The sequence below is a fragment of the Panulirus ornatus genome, chromosome 37, assembly GCF_036320965.1.
Source record: "Panulirus ornatus isolate Po-2019 chromosome 37, ASM3632096v1, whole genome shotgun sequence".
Taxonomy (NCBI): domain Eukaryota; kingdom Metazoa; phylum Arthropoda; class Malacostraca; order Decapoda; family Palinuridae; genus Panulirus; species Panulirus ornatus.
The window spans coordinates 22,267,241-22,287,052 of record NC_092260.1 but is presented as its reverse complement, the minus strand read 5'-3'; the positions used below and the strand labels follow the sequence as shown (position 1 = coordinate 22,287,052).

The following is a 19,812-nucleotide window of genomic DNA, read 5'->3' as shown; positions in this document are numbered from 1 at the left end:
CCCAAATCAATGAATAACACATGCTAGAAAATCATTTGTGTGCTTAACCAAGGTTGCCATTTAGTAATCAAAGAACTCAATTTAGTCGCAATTCATTTCAATCAAGACATCTTTTGAATCTATTAAAAAGACAAAAAGGAATCTTTACAATATAGAAAGTTTGAAAAAGATGCATTAATTGTTGGTAAATTAAGTATAATAAAAAAGAAAATCAACTAATTATTATGAAAACAGTCGATAAATCAATGTGAAACTTGAAGTTGTTTGTTGCTTGAAAGCTTCTCATTATTGGGTGTCAGACTTGATGCCAAGAGCAAGACATTATCCAGATGGGCATCAGTCAATCTTGCTCTCAAATGGTTCTTGGAGTGTTTCATTTCTGAAAATAATTGCTCACACCGATAAGTGCTCCCAAACAATGATGCCATCTTTTTTGCATGGTCCACTAAGTTAGGATACTTCCCACTTGGATGAACATATTTTCTACTGAAGTCAAGCACTGACACATCTTTAGAATGGAATTTTGATCTCAATATGTCCTCACACTGCATCTCAATCAATTCCATTTGAAAAATTTCTGAAAGATTCCACTTCCACACTAAATGGAGTAACAAACAGCTTGAACCCATTTGCATGCACGCAAAAATTAACAAAATGAGATGAAAACTCTTCTCAATTTTTAGACAATATTCACAAAATGCCTGGATCTTGTTTTTCTTTTTTTGGAAAAGTGGAAAAATGCGCAATATTTCCTTTTCAAAGCTCGTATTCCCACAATTGCTGTTTTCTTTCAAAGGCCAAAATATGTATCAGCTGATTTTTCCTTGAAGCTGTAAATTCAAGTTACTTAAATGAGACGTAATGTCCACAAGAAATGCCAAGGTTGCAAGCCAATCAGGATCAAGAAAATGTAAAGCATCCTCAATTTTGCTCTTAAGGAATAGTGCTACCTCTTCATGCTGACCCTCAGCCATGTCAGCGTACATTGTCGAAATAAGCCAGTTCCCCATATTCTGCCTATGTATCCAACAAAAACTGCCAAAACTAGCAATGATTTAATCTACAAGATAGGATCAGATTCACAGACTTAACAGCAATGTCCATAATATCCTTTAATTTCAAAGACTTGGCACATAATGCTTCTTGATGAATAATGCAATGAATTTTAACCAGTTTCTGCACGATTCCAAGGTTGATGCCTTTTCCCTCCATCATTGCTGATGCCCCATCAGTTGTGATGCCAATTATCCTCTACGCACCAAGTTTTATTTCTGCCATCAATTTCAACAAAGCTTCAAAAATGTGTACTATAGTAACCATGTCCACCAGGAATTAATTGAATAAACTCTTCAGAATTTCAAAAAGTTGAGGTCACTCCTCACACACACTGCAAGATGAGCAGTGCCTCTAAGTCTGTGCTCTCATCAGGCGCAATTGAAAAAAAATTGTAATTCACTGCAGACATCCTTTAAGCATCATCTGCTGGCATTTCTTCGACTTGTCGTGCGATCGTTCTTCCAAAGAGGCTGACAGATGCAAATAAAAATTTCTTTTCAGGAAAAACAATATCCATCACTGCCAGTAGACATTCTTTGACAAACTTTCCATCTGTAAAAGGCCTCATCTTTTCTGCAATAAGTTTTGCGACTTCGTAGCTGGCACAAGTATTTCCTTCATTCTCACCGCTTTTCTTGGCAAAAAAGACATTTGTTTTCCAAAACTAGCCTTCAATCACTCAACTTCATTTTCCTTGCTTGCCCAGTAAACCTTTTAAAATTTCCACAACAGCGAGTCTCATAATGTCTGATATTTGCCACCTTCTTCACAGCAACATTTTCTAGGCAAATGAGACAAATTGGTTTCCCAGCATGCTCGATGAGGAAATAATCTAGTAACCAAGTGTCTTGGAAATCTCAACACTCAGTGTTTACCTTCCTGCATTTAGCATTCATTACCAATAGAATTTCTTTCTTCAATTTTATTTCGAAATGCGAGTTATTCAACAAGTATCGTAACATTTGTAACATGTTTAGCATGAAGGATCCTATCCTAAAGAAACTCTATTTGCATTTTGCTTATAAGTTTTCCTGTGCAGGCTGTAGCGCCTGTTAAGTCAGTGAAACCTGCCAACATTCCAACACGTGTTCGAGAGCATTTGTTGATGGATAGAAGCTCTTACATTTTCAAACAGCTTCAGAGCTCAGAATTGTGTAAGAACGCTTGTTTGGAGGATTGTTTCACAATACCAGACTCTGCCCCATCTTCATATCAACTTATGATAAAAGAAGCTATTCATATCGACAAAGAAAAACCGTCTCTTAAAAAAATGTTTATGTAAATTTAACCCTTTCATTTTGATGTGTGGTGCTGTTTTTGTTCTTGAACTTTTTATCTGCCACCATTGTTTTCACTGATTGTGCAACGGTTTTATTCTAGCACTTCTTTTGTTTGAAACTTTGCTATGTTTTTTACCGCCAAGAGAAGCTGGGAGACATATGTGAACTGTCACCCTAGCATGCCTTTTAACCACCAAATCTAAGGGAGCATCACTCCACAGCGGACATAGAAAAGGGGTGATTAGTTCAAAATATTCCTTGCAAATCACTTGCCTATCCAATGCATTAAACCATAAAAGAGGTGTAAAATACATACCTTACTAGAATGATTAATACTTCTTCGAGCAGATATTTAGTGTGGATTTCCTGTTAAAGTGATGCTGTTTCTGTTTACAAATTTGAATGATCCCATCTGAAGACCTGTGCGCGCAAGGAGAGTATCTAATCCCTAATACATATCAAAAACGTAGTCCGCCTTCCTATCGTTTGAATACATGCCAGTGTTTCCGTCACTTTTGGTGTTTGGTTTGGAACAAAATGGAAGCTAGGGCCAGTGTAACAAGACTCTATGCATAATCCATCAGGGTGGTTGCATGAAACATTCAGAATAAGGAAAAATCATTCACAGGCCGGATATGCATCATATCCCAAGATTTGCTTGTGGGCTGGATCCAGCCCATGGGCCATAGGTTGTCTACTCCTGCTCTATATCATCATGTCCACTATATGAAATCATCTGTAAATCTCTTCATTCCCTACCTTCAGCATCTCTAGTTATTGGTCCACCTTATGTGCCTACTACACATAATCTCTCATCACTTTAAATACCTCACCACACTCAAATCCCCTTGAGCATTCATCCCTTTCAAAAAACACACCTCCTTAAAAACCAAATACATTTGTTGCAGCTTTACCCGTTGTTCTTTAACATCTAATGACTAGCTTTCTTTCAATCTTCTACAGATGTCCTCTGGTTTTCAAAGCAAGCCACCATACCCATTTCTTAACTTACTCTTGTTAAAACCGTTTAGAACTTTTCTAGTACGTCCATTTATCACTATACAATTAAGTGCCTAAATTTCTCCATCCTCTTTCCAGAATTCCTTCCAAACTATAGAGCAAAATTTGTTCGATGCTTTATATCTATCAACTGGCAGCCTTTCATTTTCAATATATATCCTCCCGTCCCATGCTGCAAAATCTTGCTTAAGTTGCCTTCTTTATTTCCCCACCCCATCAAGCAGGTATCCTTTCCCTTAAGCCCCTCTTCCTTTTCCAGGCAATTCTTTAATTTTATTCACAATAGTGTCCCTGACCTTATATCACATTCACTCTCAAATGATCCATATTCTTGAGAGTTATACAGCCTTGCATTTTGTACGAGTTCAATGGCATAGTTGTCCATGTCACTGAGGATGGAAGATGTGAAGAAGTGATTACATCAAAGATCAGGACAGCAAAGGAAGCATTCACAAAGTGAAAGACAGCGCAGATGAAGACCATTATCATTCAAGAAGACCATAAAGTAAGTGATGTGGAAAGCACCTCTATATGGATCCTTAATATGGAATCTGTAAAAACAAAGATATTAATTGATTAAAAATCTGAAAAGTCTGATATGCAGGTAATGGGTAAAGGTGATAGTGAGTTGGGAGGGCAAGAAAAACAATAAACATCTTAAAAGCTACAAGTGAATAGAATTGATGGAAATGATCATAGGAAGGAAAAAGAATTGTAATAGGTATCTTGGAAAAAGAATTGTAATAGGTATCTTCTATGTGGGTATACATATTTACTGAAGGATGTAACTATAGTAAGGATAGAAGTGAAGTGATCAAGCCAGACTGACAAATTGGATCACTATGAAGGAGGAGCTGAAAAAGAGACTTTCTATATATAAAACTGATAGAAGCGAGTGAAGATGAAAGCCTCTGCCCCATTATTAAGCAAAATACTGAAAATCACAAATATGGCTTAGGCTAGGATGAGTGTAATTACCTACTTTTTTTTACTGTACAGGGTGAAAGATTTTCACTTGTAGAGCCCAATCTCTTGAATGTTCTTTATCATACAACTTGTTACATTTCATTATAATGTCTGCATTACCCATGTCTTCAGTCATTTTTTCATTCATTTATCCTTTCCTTGTAGCTTGTGTGTGTGTGCATGTGTGTGTGTGTGTGTGTGTGTGTGCATCCTTTTTCATCTGTCTACTCCCACCTTGCCAAATATGTAAGCAGTATTTCCATAAATACCTCTCATTCCTAATCCACTCCACTAGTTTCATCTACTCTCACCTTCTGCCATTCTGCACTTAATATCTCCTGGCCAAGCTCACTCACTTTCACAACCCTCTTCCCACCAATATCATTTCTTCTTTTCCTAAAACCCCAACAAAGCTTTAGCCACACCTCAACCAAAGAACAATGAGACACCCCACAAGTTGTACCTCTCAGCACATTCACATCCAAGCTTCTCATCTTTGCATGCCTATCAATTAGTACATAATCCACTAATTCCCCCTTACCATCTTTCCTACTCTCACATGTATACTTTTCAAGCCATGCATTCACAGTCTCCAGTCTTTTTTCAGCACACAACTCTACAAGCTGTTTATTATTCTTATTCACAACACCAGGTACGACATGTCCCCCAATTATAACAACAACTGCCACACTGATCACTCTCACTTTCAAATCACACACCATTAATATTTGTTCCCTTTCACCAAAACATCTGACATGCTCACTCAACTCCTGCCAAAATATTTGCCTCTCTTCCTTAGTCTTTTCATTTCTAATTGCATAAGCATCATGAAGCACCCACCTCTTGCATTCTACACATCTTACCCATGCCATTCTAGAGCTCACTTCCATGGACTCTTTCACACATTTACACAACTCATACTTCAGCAGCCTGAGAGAGTACTTACTTACTAGTACTTATGGTGAGATTCTACCAAAATGCAGGACTAGTGCATAGCAGTGAAAACATGAAAATCTAGTTACGAAGAACATATTGTGTTAATTCCGTGGTGCTATGGGTTATGGGGCAGATGGAAAGACTGAGTGTCCACAAACTGAAAGCCAGCAACCTTTATGTGAGTTAGGCAGAAAAAAGACAGCAATCTGGGACAGGGGAATGAATCCTGACAGCCAATAAAGTGCTGGCTCACTGTGTAGCCATAACAAACCATCCACACAAGAAACAGAGAGAACATATTACGAGGTTCTACTGCACAAATGTCACAAATTTACACATTTTCTAATTCAATTTTCATTAATTGCGGTGACCTATATTACCCAAATATATCAAAAATCATGTGTAAAAGTCTCAAAGTCGCATGGCCAACTAGGAATTTGCCCTCAATTTTGCAGCCATGACCACACATTGCTCTCACTCATCACCAGGCGGGTCTGATGGTGCCTGCTGACAGTCAAATTTCCAGCACTGAAAGCTGACCAAGATGAGGTAGGAGCATTACTGGTATTAGCGGAGGCAGGGTTACCAACACCTGACTGACCTTCACATACCGAGTCTGCCTACTACAGCTGGTAGTTTTACAAACTTTTATAATCTTGCTCTTATGAAAAACTATTAATACAATGCACTGATTATAACAAGAAAAGACTTATCATACTCAACAGAACATGTTAATAATCAGTAATCAACTGTCTGTACACAAAATATATGATAAAACATACGGAGTGGCAACTCACTTAACAAACTATCATAGTGATATTAGTAGACAAAATATACTTCCAAAGAGATAACTTTTTTATGAATATCTTTGAAAATCTTATGTTAAATACCAATTCATCACAACTTGAAAAACTAACATTCCCAGGGTTGAAAAGAATATGTTTTCCTTCACTCTTGCAATTCACTAAATTTAATATATTTTCCATTAACCTTTCAATCTGCTGTTAAGGAAGATTAACAAGAACCTTTCTCTTCTTTCCAGGCTCCTTAGTTTCAGTTCTTTCAACTTTTCATGATTGCTCGTATGTTCCATTCCATCAATTTTGCTCATGAATATACTCGGCATTACGTCAACTGCATGAGGTTATAAGCAAAAAAGGAAAAGCCATTACAATAATCCCCTAGTCCTAAATGTTGGCAGTCATCATATGATGACTTCCACAGCAGGTGCCAGGAATCTTCACATAAGAGCTAATGTTCATAGGATTTGTTTAAGTACACCCCACCAATATTCTGACATTTGTGCAGCTGTTGAGTGTTTTCTTTTATCGCTATAGATGCTTCTTGTAGAGATTCCCATTCAAGCATGAATACAGATGACAATAGAAGCAAGCATTCGAATATAGGAAGTGATTGAAAGGAGATCACTGAGAGTTCATGTAAATTAAAGCAGCATTATTTGGTTTAGCACATTCAAAAACCCTTGAAAGCACTTACTCCATCTCCTTTTCACCTCAACACTGCCTGTTATCACTACCTCATTTGCCCCCTTCAGCAATGCTCCCAAATGTTATCTTATTTTTCTCATACTATTCACATTCCAATACATCTTATTCTCCCTTAAGTTTGCTGATACTCACATCAGCTCTGATTTACCCTTTTTTTCAGCCCATGCACCTTCCTCTAAGCATCCCAATTACTCACACTACTTCCCTGTAATGAGCACCACTTCACCTCTTTTCTCTTTCACATGAATCTTCGCTTCATAATCCCACCACTCACTACCCTTTCTCACCTGCCAGCTTCCCACCTTCTGCATGCCATTGACTTTTCTTGCACAAGCCAGCAATGTTTCACTAAATACCTCTCATTCCTCACCCACCACTGTAGTTTCATTCATTCCCATCTGCCATTCTGAACTCAATCTTCCCTGATACTTCTTCATGCAAGCCTCTTTCCCAAGGCCACTTACTTTCAGTACCCTCTACTCACCCTCATCATTCCCTCTTTCCCCTCAAAAAATAAAAAAAATCATAACCTCTCTTCCACGAAGTTATGATCAAATATAACACCATCTGCCCCTCAGCACATTCATTTCCAAAAGCTTCTCTTTTACACACCTAATAATGCCAGCTTCTCATCTTTCCAACACACCAACATATACTTGAGCATGTCCCGATCTTTATACCAGGTATTCCCAATCAATATATATCTATATGTAAACAGTAATCATTGGTGATAAGCAATATTTAGTGAATCTACATCATGAGGCTCACCCCTGTATTCTTCCATTCCTTGCCTCATTTCCTCCACCATCCCATAACTGCCGCCCTTCATCAGCCATCCCACTACCACCTAAAGTTGTTAGGTGACTTGTTTAAACACATCCTTCACTTTAACAGGTACTGCTTTCATTCTATAATGTAAAACAAAATTTCATGACCTCATCTTTTGCAGTATTCATGACTGATCAACTGCAAATCACTAAACATTTGAAGGTTAAAACTATGATGACTACAGTTAAACTAGAAACTATTCTAAAGATAATCAATCTAAAAATAGCTAGGTTACACACAAGCTGACATTTTTAGAAAGCCTATAATTATCTTCGTGATATCTATACAATCCTTGCAACAAAATTGTTTTTCCCAATCAAGAGGCAAATTTATGCAATCAAGTGCCCCTAAATCTAATCACATCTCCACAAGAAGTACTTAAATTGTGAGTATGAACTTTCAATCATTTACTGTCCTGGGGTTATCAAGTTAACTTGAATGTGTTCAAAGACGCATACAGAAGTAGGGGCAATAATATTATATCCCTTATACATTTCTGATGTGGAGACAAAAAATATACGTATAAACACACAATAAAAATACAAATTAGAAAAAAAATCTGCAAGGGGCTTAGTAAGTCTGGTTCATGATTAAGGTCTTGTTTCATAATATCAAAGTCACTATGGGAGTACTAAATATTTCTTGTCCTGATTTCAAGAAGTGGGTACCAGATCTTTATACACATTCACTTGGTGACACAGTGAGTTCAAGGAACACTACTATACTACTCATAATGGGTATGTAAGTCCTCAGAAGGCATTTAACCATCAAATCTTGCAAAGCCCCTTCAGTCTTTCAAGCTTACTAAGCAAAGTAATAACAAACTCAAACAACCGAATCAATAGTTCCTATCACATTCTTTATTTGTAAATATTTGCAGTAAAGGCAACTACAGATAAATCAAAATCAGTCAATTTGTGCATATGAAGCCAGTGAACTTTCTTTCCAACAAACAATGAACTGGGCTCAAATTCGTAGTTTTCAAAGCACTGTCATATGTTGGCCTTGAATTTAGTGTTAAAGCAACTAATGATTTTTAAGATTTTCAGTGTCTGAAAGCTACTGCATAACCACTGGTTCACTCAATGAACACAAACTACAGAAATTCTTCCCAAGCACTGTCCTGCTAACAAAATAAGAACAAAAAAAACTATTTTGCACGGTAACTGTAAACTTAATATGCTACAATGCCTGTGAGTTGAGCATATCCATGACAAAGGTATTTTGGGTTTGAATTCGGATATTACTATGAACAATCATAAAAATCATCATCATAAAAGTAGTTCATACAGTTCTAAGTGGTATACCCGAGGTGAACCCATTACTGGTGAACAAGTTGATATCAATTAGTGAAGGCAGTCTTAAAATCAGAAATGAAGAACTTAAATAAATTTTCCCATGTTGTTCAAACTAATCATAAACAAATAACACTAAAAGTGATTGGTTTTCAGTCACAAAAAAAATCCTTATTCAAAAGATGTAGATAATGATTTAAATCTTCAAACTGAGTTTTGATTCTGTTCTGATGTGAAATACGAGATTTCGAATATGATATACTTTCTCATTTCCAGTAAAATACAAACCATCAGCTGTTACTGACCTCCATTAAACAATTATATCCTATTTCACTATTGAATGTCTAACATTTCGCTTCTTTCATTTACGGGAAAAGTTATTATGTATTGTAATAAAGATTCAAATGGGCACATACACAAGCATACAGAAACACATGCACACAAACATACATAAAAACAACCTTTTGATGCTCAAGGTTCATATCAATCTCACAGGTTTTACACTCATATGATTGAAGTAACTCTAAGATGCTCAAACAGAAATGAGAGCAGTGATAAACTAATGATATATACCATATAAATTCATCCTTCTTTTATGATGGCTAATCACTATACAATCAACCCCTATGCTGAAACATATTAAGTCTAATATTTCCATGACTAATGTCACATACAGACAACTAATTCATGAATTACATGTTAAAATTCTTAAATTACATTCATGAGTGGCTGGGAAGCTATGATATTAAGTGGGCCAGCTCAGCAGGAATTCTTTAAAATGCACATGAATTTTTCTAAATACTTGCATATTAAGTGCTTCTAGTTAGAGCGATAACCAATAGACTTACAGGTGCCTCTAAACAAGTTTGGGAGAAAAGACAAAAAAATTCTTCTTTGAAGAAGGTCAAAGCTGCCCAGCCATGAAAATATAAAACAACAATAAGGTTATGCTTCAAGAAGCATCTGGCACAACTGATCCTCATATCTTGCAGCAGTGATTTCCTCCTCTGTAATAATGTGGCAACTACTCGGTAAGAAAAATGTGATAAACATACCAACAAGATTTATGATCCTAAAACCAGTTGCTTCTTGAAACAGACCCTCACAAGGAAAAATAGGCTTACCTTCACTTGAATTTACTGAGCCAGACGAATGACACAAAAATATCTTCATGTGCATGTGAGTCATTTCCTCTTCCACACATCGCAGACAGCAAATTTTTTTTTGGAAAAAATATTTCAAGGCATTTCTGATTAAGAATTTTGTGCAGAATATATATGTATATATATATATATAAAATGAGCTTTGTGACAGCAGTAAAACAGAGTTTGTTGTTCCCTGCCTGGGTCTGTTTCACGAAGCCATCACCTGAGGCTTTGCCACTACCATCCCAAGTAGTGCTCCTGCAGCACTGGTATCACTACCCTGGTACTGTTTGGACTGGCTACCATATCAAATAAAATTACAATGGTAACTCTGATAGCTCCTTACCCATAATAATGTTATGTAAACAGTTACTACATTAGTATACATCTACAAAAGATAATGCTACTAGTTACAAAAGTAAGCAAAATAACCACTGTTATAGCCATAAAGTATCATTAATCTGGAAAACAAAAAACAGTGAGATAACCAAAAATAATCATCATTACCATGGTTGTACTGTACCAAAAAATATTGGATAAAGTTAATCCCAGATATGAGAGAAAATATTAAATGATTTTAACATAAATACTGCATTACCCTAAGTGTAACATTAATACCAGTACAGTAACATCGCACATGAGAACACAGTATTAACCTGACTCCATTTATCATAATAAAAAATACAAAAGCTATATTACATTCAACACTACAGTAATCAACAGTATTCAGAATTAACATAAGCTGATGAATGATCTATGCAGCAATACATATATAACAAGCAAACATACTCTGAAGGGAGTATGACAAGACAATACAACAATTCTAAATTCATGGATCTAGGTCCCACAGCCAAATGCATGGAAAACCTAGAGTTCCTTGCCTCTCATGCCTCTGTAACAGTCATGGATAATGGAATCATGAACTCCATGATGGTTACCTTGAATAAATACATGCAAAACAGGGAATCTTCTTAGCAATGTATATATTTTCTAATACCGAACTGCTTCTCACACTTTAATACAGGAGCATCAAGGACAATTATTCGCTCAATAGATCTCATGAATATTGCATTAAAATCATAACCTACTCTCAACTGTTAAGTCCCACTGCTCATTCTATAGTTAACCTTGAATACTTAATATGCCCTAGTTCATCCCACAGTAAGGAACGTTGCCCCTAGCATACCACAATGGTTTAATGTATTCTATCCCATGCATGTCTCTCACCCTCCAGAATGTTCATGACACAAAACCCTAAAGTCATCTTCACTCCACCTTCCATCTTCTGGTTACATCCAATCCCTTTTTTCCTCCACTTTTTGCACTTAATTCCCCTTAACCAGTCTTTCTTCACAAATCCTATCCATATGTCCAAACCATTCCAACACATTCCGGTCAGCTCTCTTAACCAGATTGTTTCTTACCACAACTCTCTCTTACACTGTCATTCCTAACACAGTTAACCCAACTAAAACCAGATATCACCTCTGGCAATTAATTTCCAAGACATCCACTATCATCCTTCTCTTGCCTTCAAGGCCCAACTTTCATATTCATACATAACTGATGAGGCTAACATACCTTCAAACATACTGTACCCATTACTGACCTAACATACACTGAGCTCTCCTTCTATACAATCCTCAATGCATTCTGAAACAAAGCTTCCTTTCTCACCCTGTTACTCACTTCAGCCCCCTTGGTTCAATCTGCTGCCATGTCAACTCCCAGGGACCTAGAGTACTCAACTTCTTCCATATCCTTCCCATTTAAACTTACACCAACACCATCCTGTCTCAACCCCCTGCTGCCCTTTATAACTTCAGGGAATGACGTTCATAGTGTGAGAAAAACAAGAGAACCAATTGGAACATCAATAAAGGGGGAAAATGGGGAAGTAGTAAGAGACAGATGAGGTGAGGAGATGGAGTCAGTACCCTGAAGGATCATTTAATGTGTGTGATGACAGGGTGGCAGATATGGGCAGGGTAGTCATAAGAAGTGACAGAGTCATGGCAGGTGGTTTGGTGAAAATTGAAGAAGTAATAAAAGCCTTGCCTGTGTTGAGATTTAGCAGGCAGGTGCACTTGAATTCTTAAAAAATGGAGTGCCTGTAATGTAGACTGGTTAATCAGGACCTTCAGTGTATGTATGGATCATGGTGAGGTGCCTAAGGATTAGCAGAATGCCTGCATAATGCCATTTTGTAAAGGCAGGCAAATAAATGTGAATGTTTAAATTATAGAGACATAAGTTTGTTGGATGTACCAGGTAAGCTGTATGGGAGCGGTGTGTGACACTCTAAATAACCATATCATCCTAAGACACATAACCATATGTCTGTCAGCAGGTTTCATAACACCACATATTCTCGTATCAATTTTCCTTCAACATACCCTTCTAATTCCAACTAAATTACACAAGTTATCCACCTCTAATATATATATCCACTTGGGTTTTGCATCCACATATTTGAGCTTGGGACAAGTAATCCTTCATACAAGTTTCTTCCATCCCATATGCTGAAATTTCTTCCATTTACAAAAGATTTCAGTGCATCTCCAATTTCAACTGAAGCATTGCCCACTACCATCATTACTACATTTTACACCAAGAAACTAAACTCATTTACAGATTTCATCTCTAAACTCATATACAGATTCCAGATGACAAACTTTATGTAAGTTTTTAACCTTTTTTTTTACTTATCCAATCTCATATGATACTGGTATTAGCAATGAAACAGTTAATGCCAAGAATTGGAAACATTCTATCTCTCTCTTCTGATGCAACGCAGAATTTACAGAAATTACATGGGTCTATATTAATAAAGAGGCCCTTCAACCAATCCTGTCAAACAAAAGGGGAGTTTCAGTAGAATTTGGACAGGGGCACATTGGAAAAAGTAAGGGCCCCTAAGTTCATAGAGCATACCTACAAAAGAAAAGTGAAGGAACATTTCATGAAAATCGAGGTAATCCAAGGTGCATTTCTGGGCATCTGAACTAAAACAGTTCTTAAAACATAACCAGACAACAACTACTTTCATCAGTGATATTCCTATGATGCTGGAAGATAATGAAATCCCTGTTTTCATACACAAAATCACAACACAAAACAATAATTATCTACAATTGCCATTGCTTTTTTTTCACAGTCCACTATGCTATGTCTTCCTTAAATGCTTTACTATATCTAACAGAGTACATGAATTCACTAGTCTAAAATTACAGTCAGGCATGATGTCTGCGAAACATGTCTACACATGCAAACAATACGCAAACAGCTGGGGCAAAAAGAAAGTCCCAAGTGTTCTAGTTGCCAAATCTTGCACCATACTTTTAACCTAAGGCTATATCAATAACATGAAACAAAAATTTTCTTACCATCTCAGAGTCTTGCCCAGTCTTTAAGTCATGAAAGCGATGGAACATGTTGTAGTGTCGCAGGACCTGGACGTCCCCCGCGCTGTGATGGTGGAACTCACAGTTTCTCTGGAGGTGAGGTCACAGCTAACATGTGCTGCGCCACTATAGTGCTGCCTGTTGAATACTGATAAATTCAGAATTGGGCAAAGAAGTTTGAAAAAAGAGCACATCAGCTGGGAAAAGTAATCTAAAAAAGCACTAATAACAGGAGTTATGGGGTCCTGGACATTCAAAACCAATATCAAACATAAAATTGTTCAAAAATTCATAAAATAATCATGTACAAATTATTCAGGCCTCTGCTAACTTTAAAAAGTATTATAGCAATAAACATGTTTAAGATTGTGTTTACATTAGTAATCTGAAAATCTCTGCAATGAGAGGAGCATGAAGTATGACTAAATGGGATGAAGAAGGAAATGACAGGGTGTATAAGAGATCTGTCAGAGCACAGAATACAAAAAGAAATGAATCATGGAGTGGTAGAGTGGGTAAAACATAATACTTTGAAGTGGTTTGGGCATCTGGAAAGAATGTAAGATGGGGAGTTTATAAAGAGAGCGTATGATAGTATGATTAAAGGGGTTGATGAGAGAGGAAGAGCACCTGTGACACAGGGAAACAGAGTGGAAGAAAACTGGAAAGAGAGAAATGGTGGAAGTATGCAATTGAATGCCACAAATACGTTAAGTAAAAAAGAAAAAAGTCTTACAAAATCGTATCAAAACTTGGCCTACCAAATTCTTAAATCAAGGTTTTTTACTGTTAAGTGCAAGTTAGAGAACTGCTATATACTTAAACCATGAGAGTGCACATTGTAAGAAATTACATTTTCCCAACTGAACATAAATCTATTTTCCCTTAAAGAATATCTAAATTATAAAGGATTAACAAAAATACCCAAAAAAGTAGTATACATTGTACTTTCTCCTCTATTGGTGTGAAATGGGTTAAGATGACATAGGAGGATTTGGGATGGAGGCAAAGATGCTCCTTATCTAGGTAATCACATGATAATCATTATTTTGTTCAGTTACAATTTCAGACTTCTATTTCCCCTCTTTGATAACGTCATATAATCCTAAGACCTACTTTTCTACTTTTGAATAGTTACTCTGGTAACCTCCATTTTCCTCTGACATTTAGAGCATTTGCATGACAGCCTAACAAAAATGCAAAATTCTCTTCCCAAATCTTCAGTTACTAACCACTGGGTCAAATGAAAGCCTTAACCTCTGTAAATTAGCAGTTAGCACAGAGACCTAACAATCAAACACGCCAAGGTTCATGACCCAGTCAAGGAAGCCAGCTCTGCCAACTCAGCTACTCATTCATCCCTCTGGGACCAGTAAGTTGAGTGTGTCCATGTGTGTATACATAAGACATGATATACACATAAGATTAGGACTGTAGGAACATGAGAGTAAAATCCTCTACCACAAACACAAATAGTAATCACTCTGCTGATGATTCAAGAAAGAGCATTCACATAAACTAGTCAGAGACAGTACCAAAATGTCAACGATCAAAAGCACTTGGCATAAATCACTGAACCCTCTCTACAACCCTATCTGCCTTGCATCTCAAGTCTGATACGTGAGTGCCAAGATAAAAAATGAGAGAAGCAATCCACTGAACAGATGTCAAGTGCAGTACTGCACTCTAAGAGAAATAAGAATGGGAGGATATACTATTTGGTAAATAACAAATACATCTACTGTAATTTCCACAGCCAAAGGTGGAATTTTCTTTATCACGAACTAGATTACCTTTTCACAACTGGCAAACTAGGCTATTGGTTTTTATTTTTTTTTTTATTTTTATTTATTCTGCTTTGTCGCTGTCTCCCGTGTTAACGAGGTAGTACTAGAAAAGAGACGCAAGAATGGCCCAACCCACCCACATACACATGTATATACATACACATCCACACACGCAAAATATGCATACCTATACATCTCAATGTATACATATATATACACACACAGACATATACATATATACACATGTACATAATTCATACTGTCTGCCTTTATTTATTCCCATTGCTACCTCGCCACACATGGAATAACAACCCCCTCCCCCCTTATGTGTGCAAGGTAGCGCTAGGAAAAGACAACAAAGGCCCCATTCGTTCACACTCAGTCTCTAACTGTCATGTAATAATGCACTGAAACCACAGCTCCCTTTCCACATCCAGCCCCCACAGAACTTTCCATGGTTTACCCCAGATGCTTCACATGCCCTGGTTTATGCCATTTAATACTTTAGTTGCTTTGTAACAACCACATAAAGTTTAATGATCAAAGGTTGAAGTTTCTTGAAGCTATGATGCAAGTTACAGGATAAGCCTTTTAATAAGAGCCATAACTCAGGCAAATTCCAGACTAGAGTATTGGGTCTTATCCCATTTAATTTTTTCAATGCAAGGAAACAACTGTAGAAAGTTTCATCGTTATATGATTTAGAGTTTTCAAGGTATAGCCACGGACAAGTTGAAGGTTAAAGCGCTACTCAGAACATTAGACAACTGATGGTCATCTTACCAATATGGTTAAGACTTGCTCATGAGATGCACCAATAAACCCATTTCTAATTCGTGTAACTTAAAAGATTTACACTTTCTGCAAAATGAGAAGTGCAAAATGCTTCCTCTGAGCAATGCTTTTTTGACACCATTATGAGGGGAGTTTTTACAAAAATAGCAATGAGGAATAGCACAACACTTATCTGGCATGCATTCAATGATAGAAATTACCAAGAAGTTGCATGGGCTACAACCCATGCAACTGGCCAATTCAAGAAACTCATGTTCTAAAACAGTGATAATCTCATACGCACTGGGCCATGAATTTTGGAGTTTACCATTTTCTAGGAAGACTTTTGATATTTTTCCTTTACAAACTTTCACAAGGGACTTTTTTTGTAGTGCCAAAACTTCTAATCATCATCTGCTCTGCTGACAGTCACTGATCTCTGCAATTCTATAAAAATATGAGAGGTAATATCAGCAAAATTCTGATACGGTAATGTATATGCATAATAAAATCCCATAAATATGCAAATACAGTACCACATACTTAGGATACACTCCCAAATGACCAATGCTTGCAGAGCAACTGACGAAACATCACCAATGAATGGAAATACACTCTAGGGAAAGGTGTTAAACATTAGACAAAATGGCCATAATTCTCACAGCTGGAGATGACAGAGGGTATGCATGTGAACACACTTCCTAACTCAATACTACACACTCTAGCTTATAACATGATTACTCTTCACCAGTAAAATCATCTTTTGCTTTACTTTTACAATGTTCATAATCAGTGTTCCAGCAAAATTAATTCCATTACCCTAATCTAAACTATTAGTGTAACATGAAGCTGATAAATCAAAGTCATCCACGAACAATTTCCACCTTCATTCACATCTCTTACTCATAGCAGAACAACTCCCTCTTACTGATACCTAATTTCAAACATATAAAAAGAAATGGAAAATATTGCAAGTCACAGAGAAGGTACAATTAGCCCATGCATAGCTTGAGGTATTATATATGTTATCATAACTAACATAACAAGGAATTGCTTGTTCATTCTCAAGACTTATTTACTCTGCTTCTTCACTGGGCATCCTTCTCCAAGTACAGTACTATAAATGAGACATGCTGTTTTGATAAATACACATTTTTTAGGTCTGCAAATGAAGTCTGGTAACATCACTCACAAGATTAATCTTTCACAGATACAATTATAATGTTCTGCATCATGTTGTAAATGGAGGAGAGCAACTCCGAGTACCTATTTAGAATTCATCCTAATTTTTCACCTTAAGCATCTAGCAAATGTGGCTAGGGCTTTAAAGATAGGAACTTTGCAATTCAAATTCATAAAACCCTTTGTCATAAAAAACCTAAGTTGATTGTTAAGATGTTCTTGGTTGGGTAAGTTCAATTAGGTATGAAACCACACCTTTACCTAACCTACATAAACAATCTCCCCTATGGTGTCATACTGTTTCATCAATATAATATGGCATTGCACTAATCATGGGCAATGATTAATAAAGATCAAGGTTAACCCTGAAGGTAAAAGGTGTCACTCATTCTTTCAATGACATCAAACCTTCCTCTTACAATAAAGTAACAGAAATCAAGAACATAAACATTACATAATAGCCGGCAAAATAATTGTGGAATGAAAAACAGACATCAAAGAAGATAATCCTCAAGCTATCATCAAACAGTTATGTTAAACACCATGACTTGTCATATGCTCTGTGACCCAGCTCAATCAAAAGTACAATTTTTCAAAAAACGAAAAAAATATGGCAAGGAAAATGACACAGCTGTTTCATGTCTTAAACTACAAATGTAATCATTGCTTGCTCATATATACCGAGTCACAGTTAAAACTGAGTGGTTTAAGATCTATGTACAGTAACTAAAATATATCACTGAAGATTAAGGAAAAGTATATAAGTATTGCCTTATCATAATTTCTTTCTCAGATTATCCCACATATACATTCAACATATTTTCGAAATTTTGGCTTCCTGACAGTCAACACTCTAACAATTTTCATTTTTTGCTGCAAATTATTGTGACTTGAAATCAATCATGATTTTCCTACTGATAAGCTAATGAATATTTTTTCCCTTTGATTTCACACACCATATGATATCTGTTCATCATGGTTACACTTCCATAGCAGGATCTAAACAGGAGTATCATTAAATATGAACCAATAAGGGATGACAAAAATATATACTTATATTTTTTAATTACAAACTACAACAATAAGCACCAAAACAACAAAATCACCACCAGAAGACAAATCTCAGATCAGAATCTCATCATATACTAAGCCAACTAAGCATTAATTAAACGAAAATATGTCTAGCCCTACAATCAGCTGAGGTTAATCTGTTGTTACCAAGAAACATCCCCAGCTGATTAACCTAACATCACGAATCACAAGTATAAAACATTGTGCATCTTAAAGAGCACCTGCCCTACGACAAAAACCCCAAACAAATTGGTAAACAGATAACAACAGACGACATGTCCAACGGCACATCCCACAAGTCTCCTGTTCTCTCAAAGTACGTAAACAATCAAATGGCACTCTAATTACCCAGCGTGATATTCAACCAAACGAATAATTGTGTCTTCCAGCATCATGTCATGCATCTTCCCTCACTGTCATCTACGTGAGAACATGTGCTGAAGTTTACATATTACTGTGTGCCTCATTCACGGCCGTACATGAGCATCCACACCCACACTTCCTCAACTTTCACCCTCCACCATCCACACTCCTCATTTAACAGTCATTCTACCAACACTTTATTGGCAGGATCATCTCGAGAGCGCCATGAGGGTGTCTACGGGCCGAGGATGGTGCTGCACTGCCACCTCTAGCTCGTCACGGCAGCCCATTTTGTGCCATCTGCTCTCTGCGCCCTGCCCAGCTCAAGCCAGTTTTTTTCATCAAACACCCGTCAAAAAACTCGCCGAAAACCACCACCGGAACTATTTCATGACCTCCTACGGACGCTCAAGGTACTTTTGCAACGCTAGTTCTTCACTTACCTTAACATTTAGGCAACTTTAAACACAAAATAAACAAAAACTTCTACATTCTTCTCTCTGGTGGAGTGTCAACAAACACCGCCGCCATCTTGCAAGCCTATGATGACGTCCCATGGACCCGCTAAATTTAAAACCACGGCAACTTCCCTTCTGTGGTTGATATTTGGGAATATTCAAAGGTGAGAACAGCCTGGTGTATCATAAATTCCATTTCACACCTTAAAAATGGGCGATAAAAGCAATGTATATCTACATTGACCAGAAAGTGTTCATTATGGTCAATAGTATGGATGGACAGCAAGGACAAAACTACCACCTTACCAAAAACATTCTATGTATTTTTTTCCAATACACTAGATAATTTCACTATTCATTTGATATCACACTTACTTTATCATAAGTACAGTACATAACTGAGCAAATGATTGTTCATAACGAAATCACTCAAGTCCACACAAACATAAAGTAAATAAAAGATTGGTGCGAGGTGGCAGTCGTCGCTCAAGACGATCGATTCCTACCCTCCCTAGGGCTAAGCAATCGATTCTGGTCACAGATTTCTTGAAAGGTCTTCTTGGCCTAAGATAAGTGTCTTCACAATTAACACTTCTTGAATGTAACTTCCAGTTACTGCCTTACAGCGTGTCCGAAGGCCAGCCTACTTTATGACAATCCCGGAGTTACGTAAAAAAAAAAAAGTAAAATTCCAAAGAGCACGGTGGTAGGACAACTTGGAACTGAATGGCTGTGACCG

At 36.9% G+C, this 19,812-nt stretch overlaps 2 protein-coding genes across 4 annotated transcripts in view; both read right to left on the bottom strand.

Moving 5' to 3' along the window:
• LOC139760587 (uncharacterized) overlaps positions 1-13,413 on the bottom strand; it is a 28,975-nt gene extending 15,562 nt beyond the window's left edge. Inside the window, exon 1 of the mRNA XM_071683949.1 lies at positions 10,014-13,413. The gene's annotated coding sequence lies outside the window, so the exon portion shown is untranslated. The remainder of the gene's footprint in view (positions 1-10,013) is intronic.
• The window catches only part of LOC139760585 (uncharacterized), a 54,544-nt gene extending 34,735 nt beyond the window's left edge, over positions 1-19,809 (bottom strand). The window contains exons 1-2 of one of the 3 annotated variants that reach the window (XM_071683948.1): positions 19,449-19,809; positions 13,421-13,576 (exon numbers count right to left, since the gene is read on the bottom strand). In XM_071683948.1, coding sequence (XP_071540049.1) covers positions 13,421-13,468 — 48 coding nt within the window. In that variant the 5' untranslated portion in view covers positions 13,469-13,576; positions 19,449-19,809. Of the gene's footprint in view, positions 1-13,420; positions 13,577-18,809; positions 18,954-19,058; positions 19,211-19,448 lie in introns of those variants that run through there. The other 2 variants (XM_071683946.1, XM_071683947.1) reach the window with 2 other exon arrangements.
• Positions 19,810-19,812: the final 3 nt, after the last annotated feature.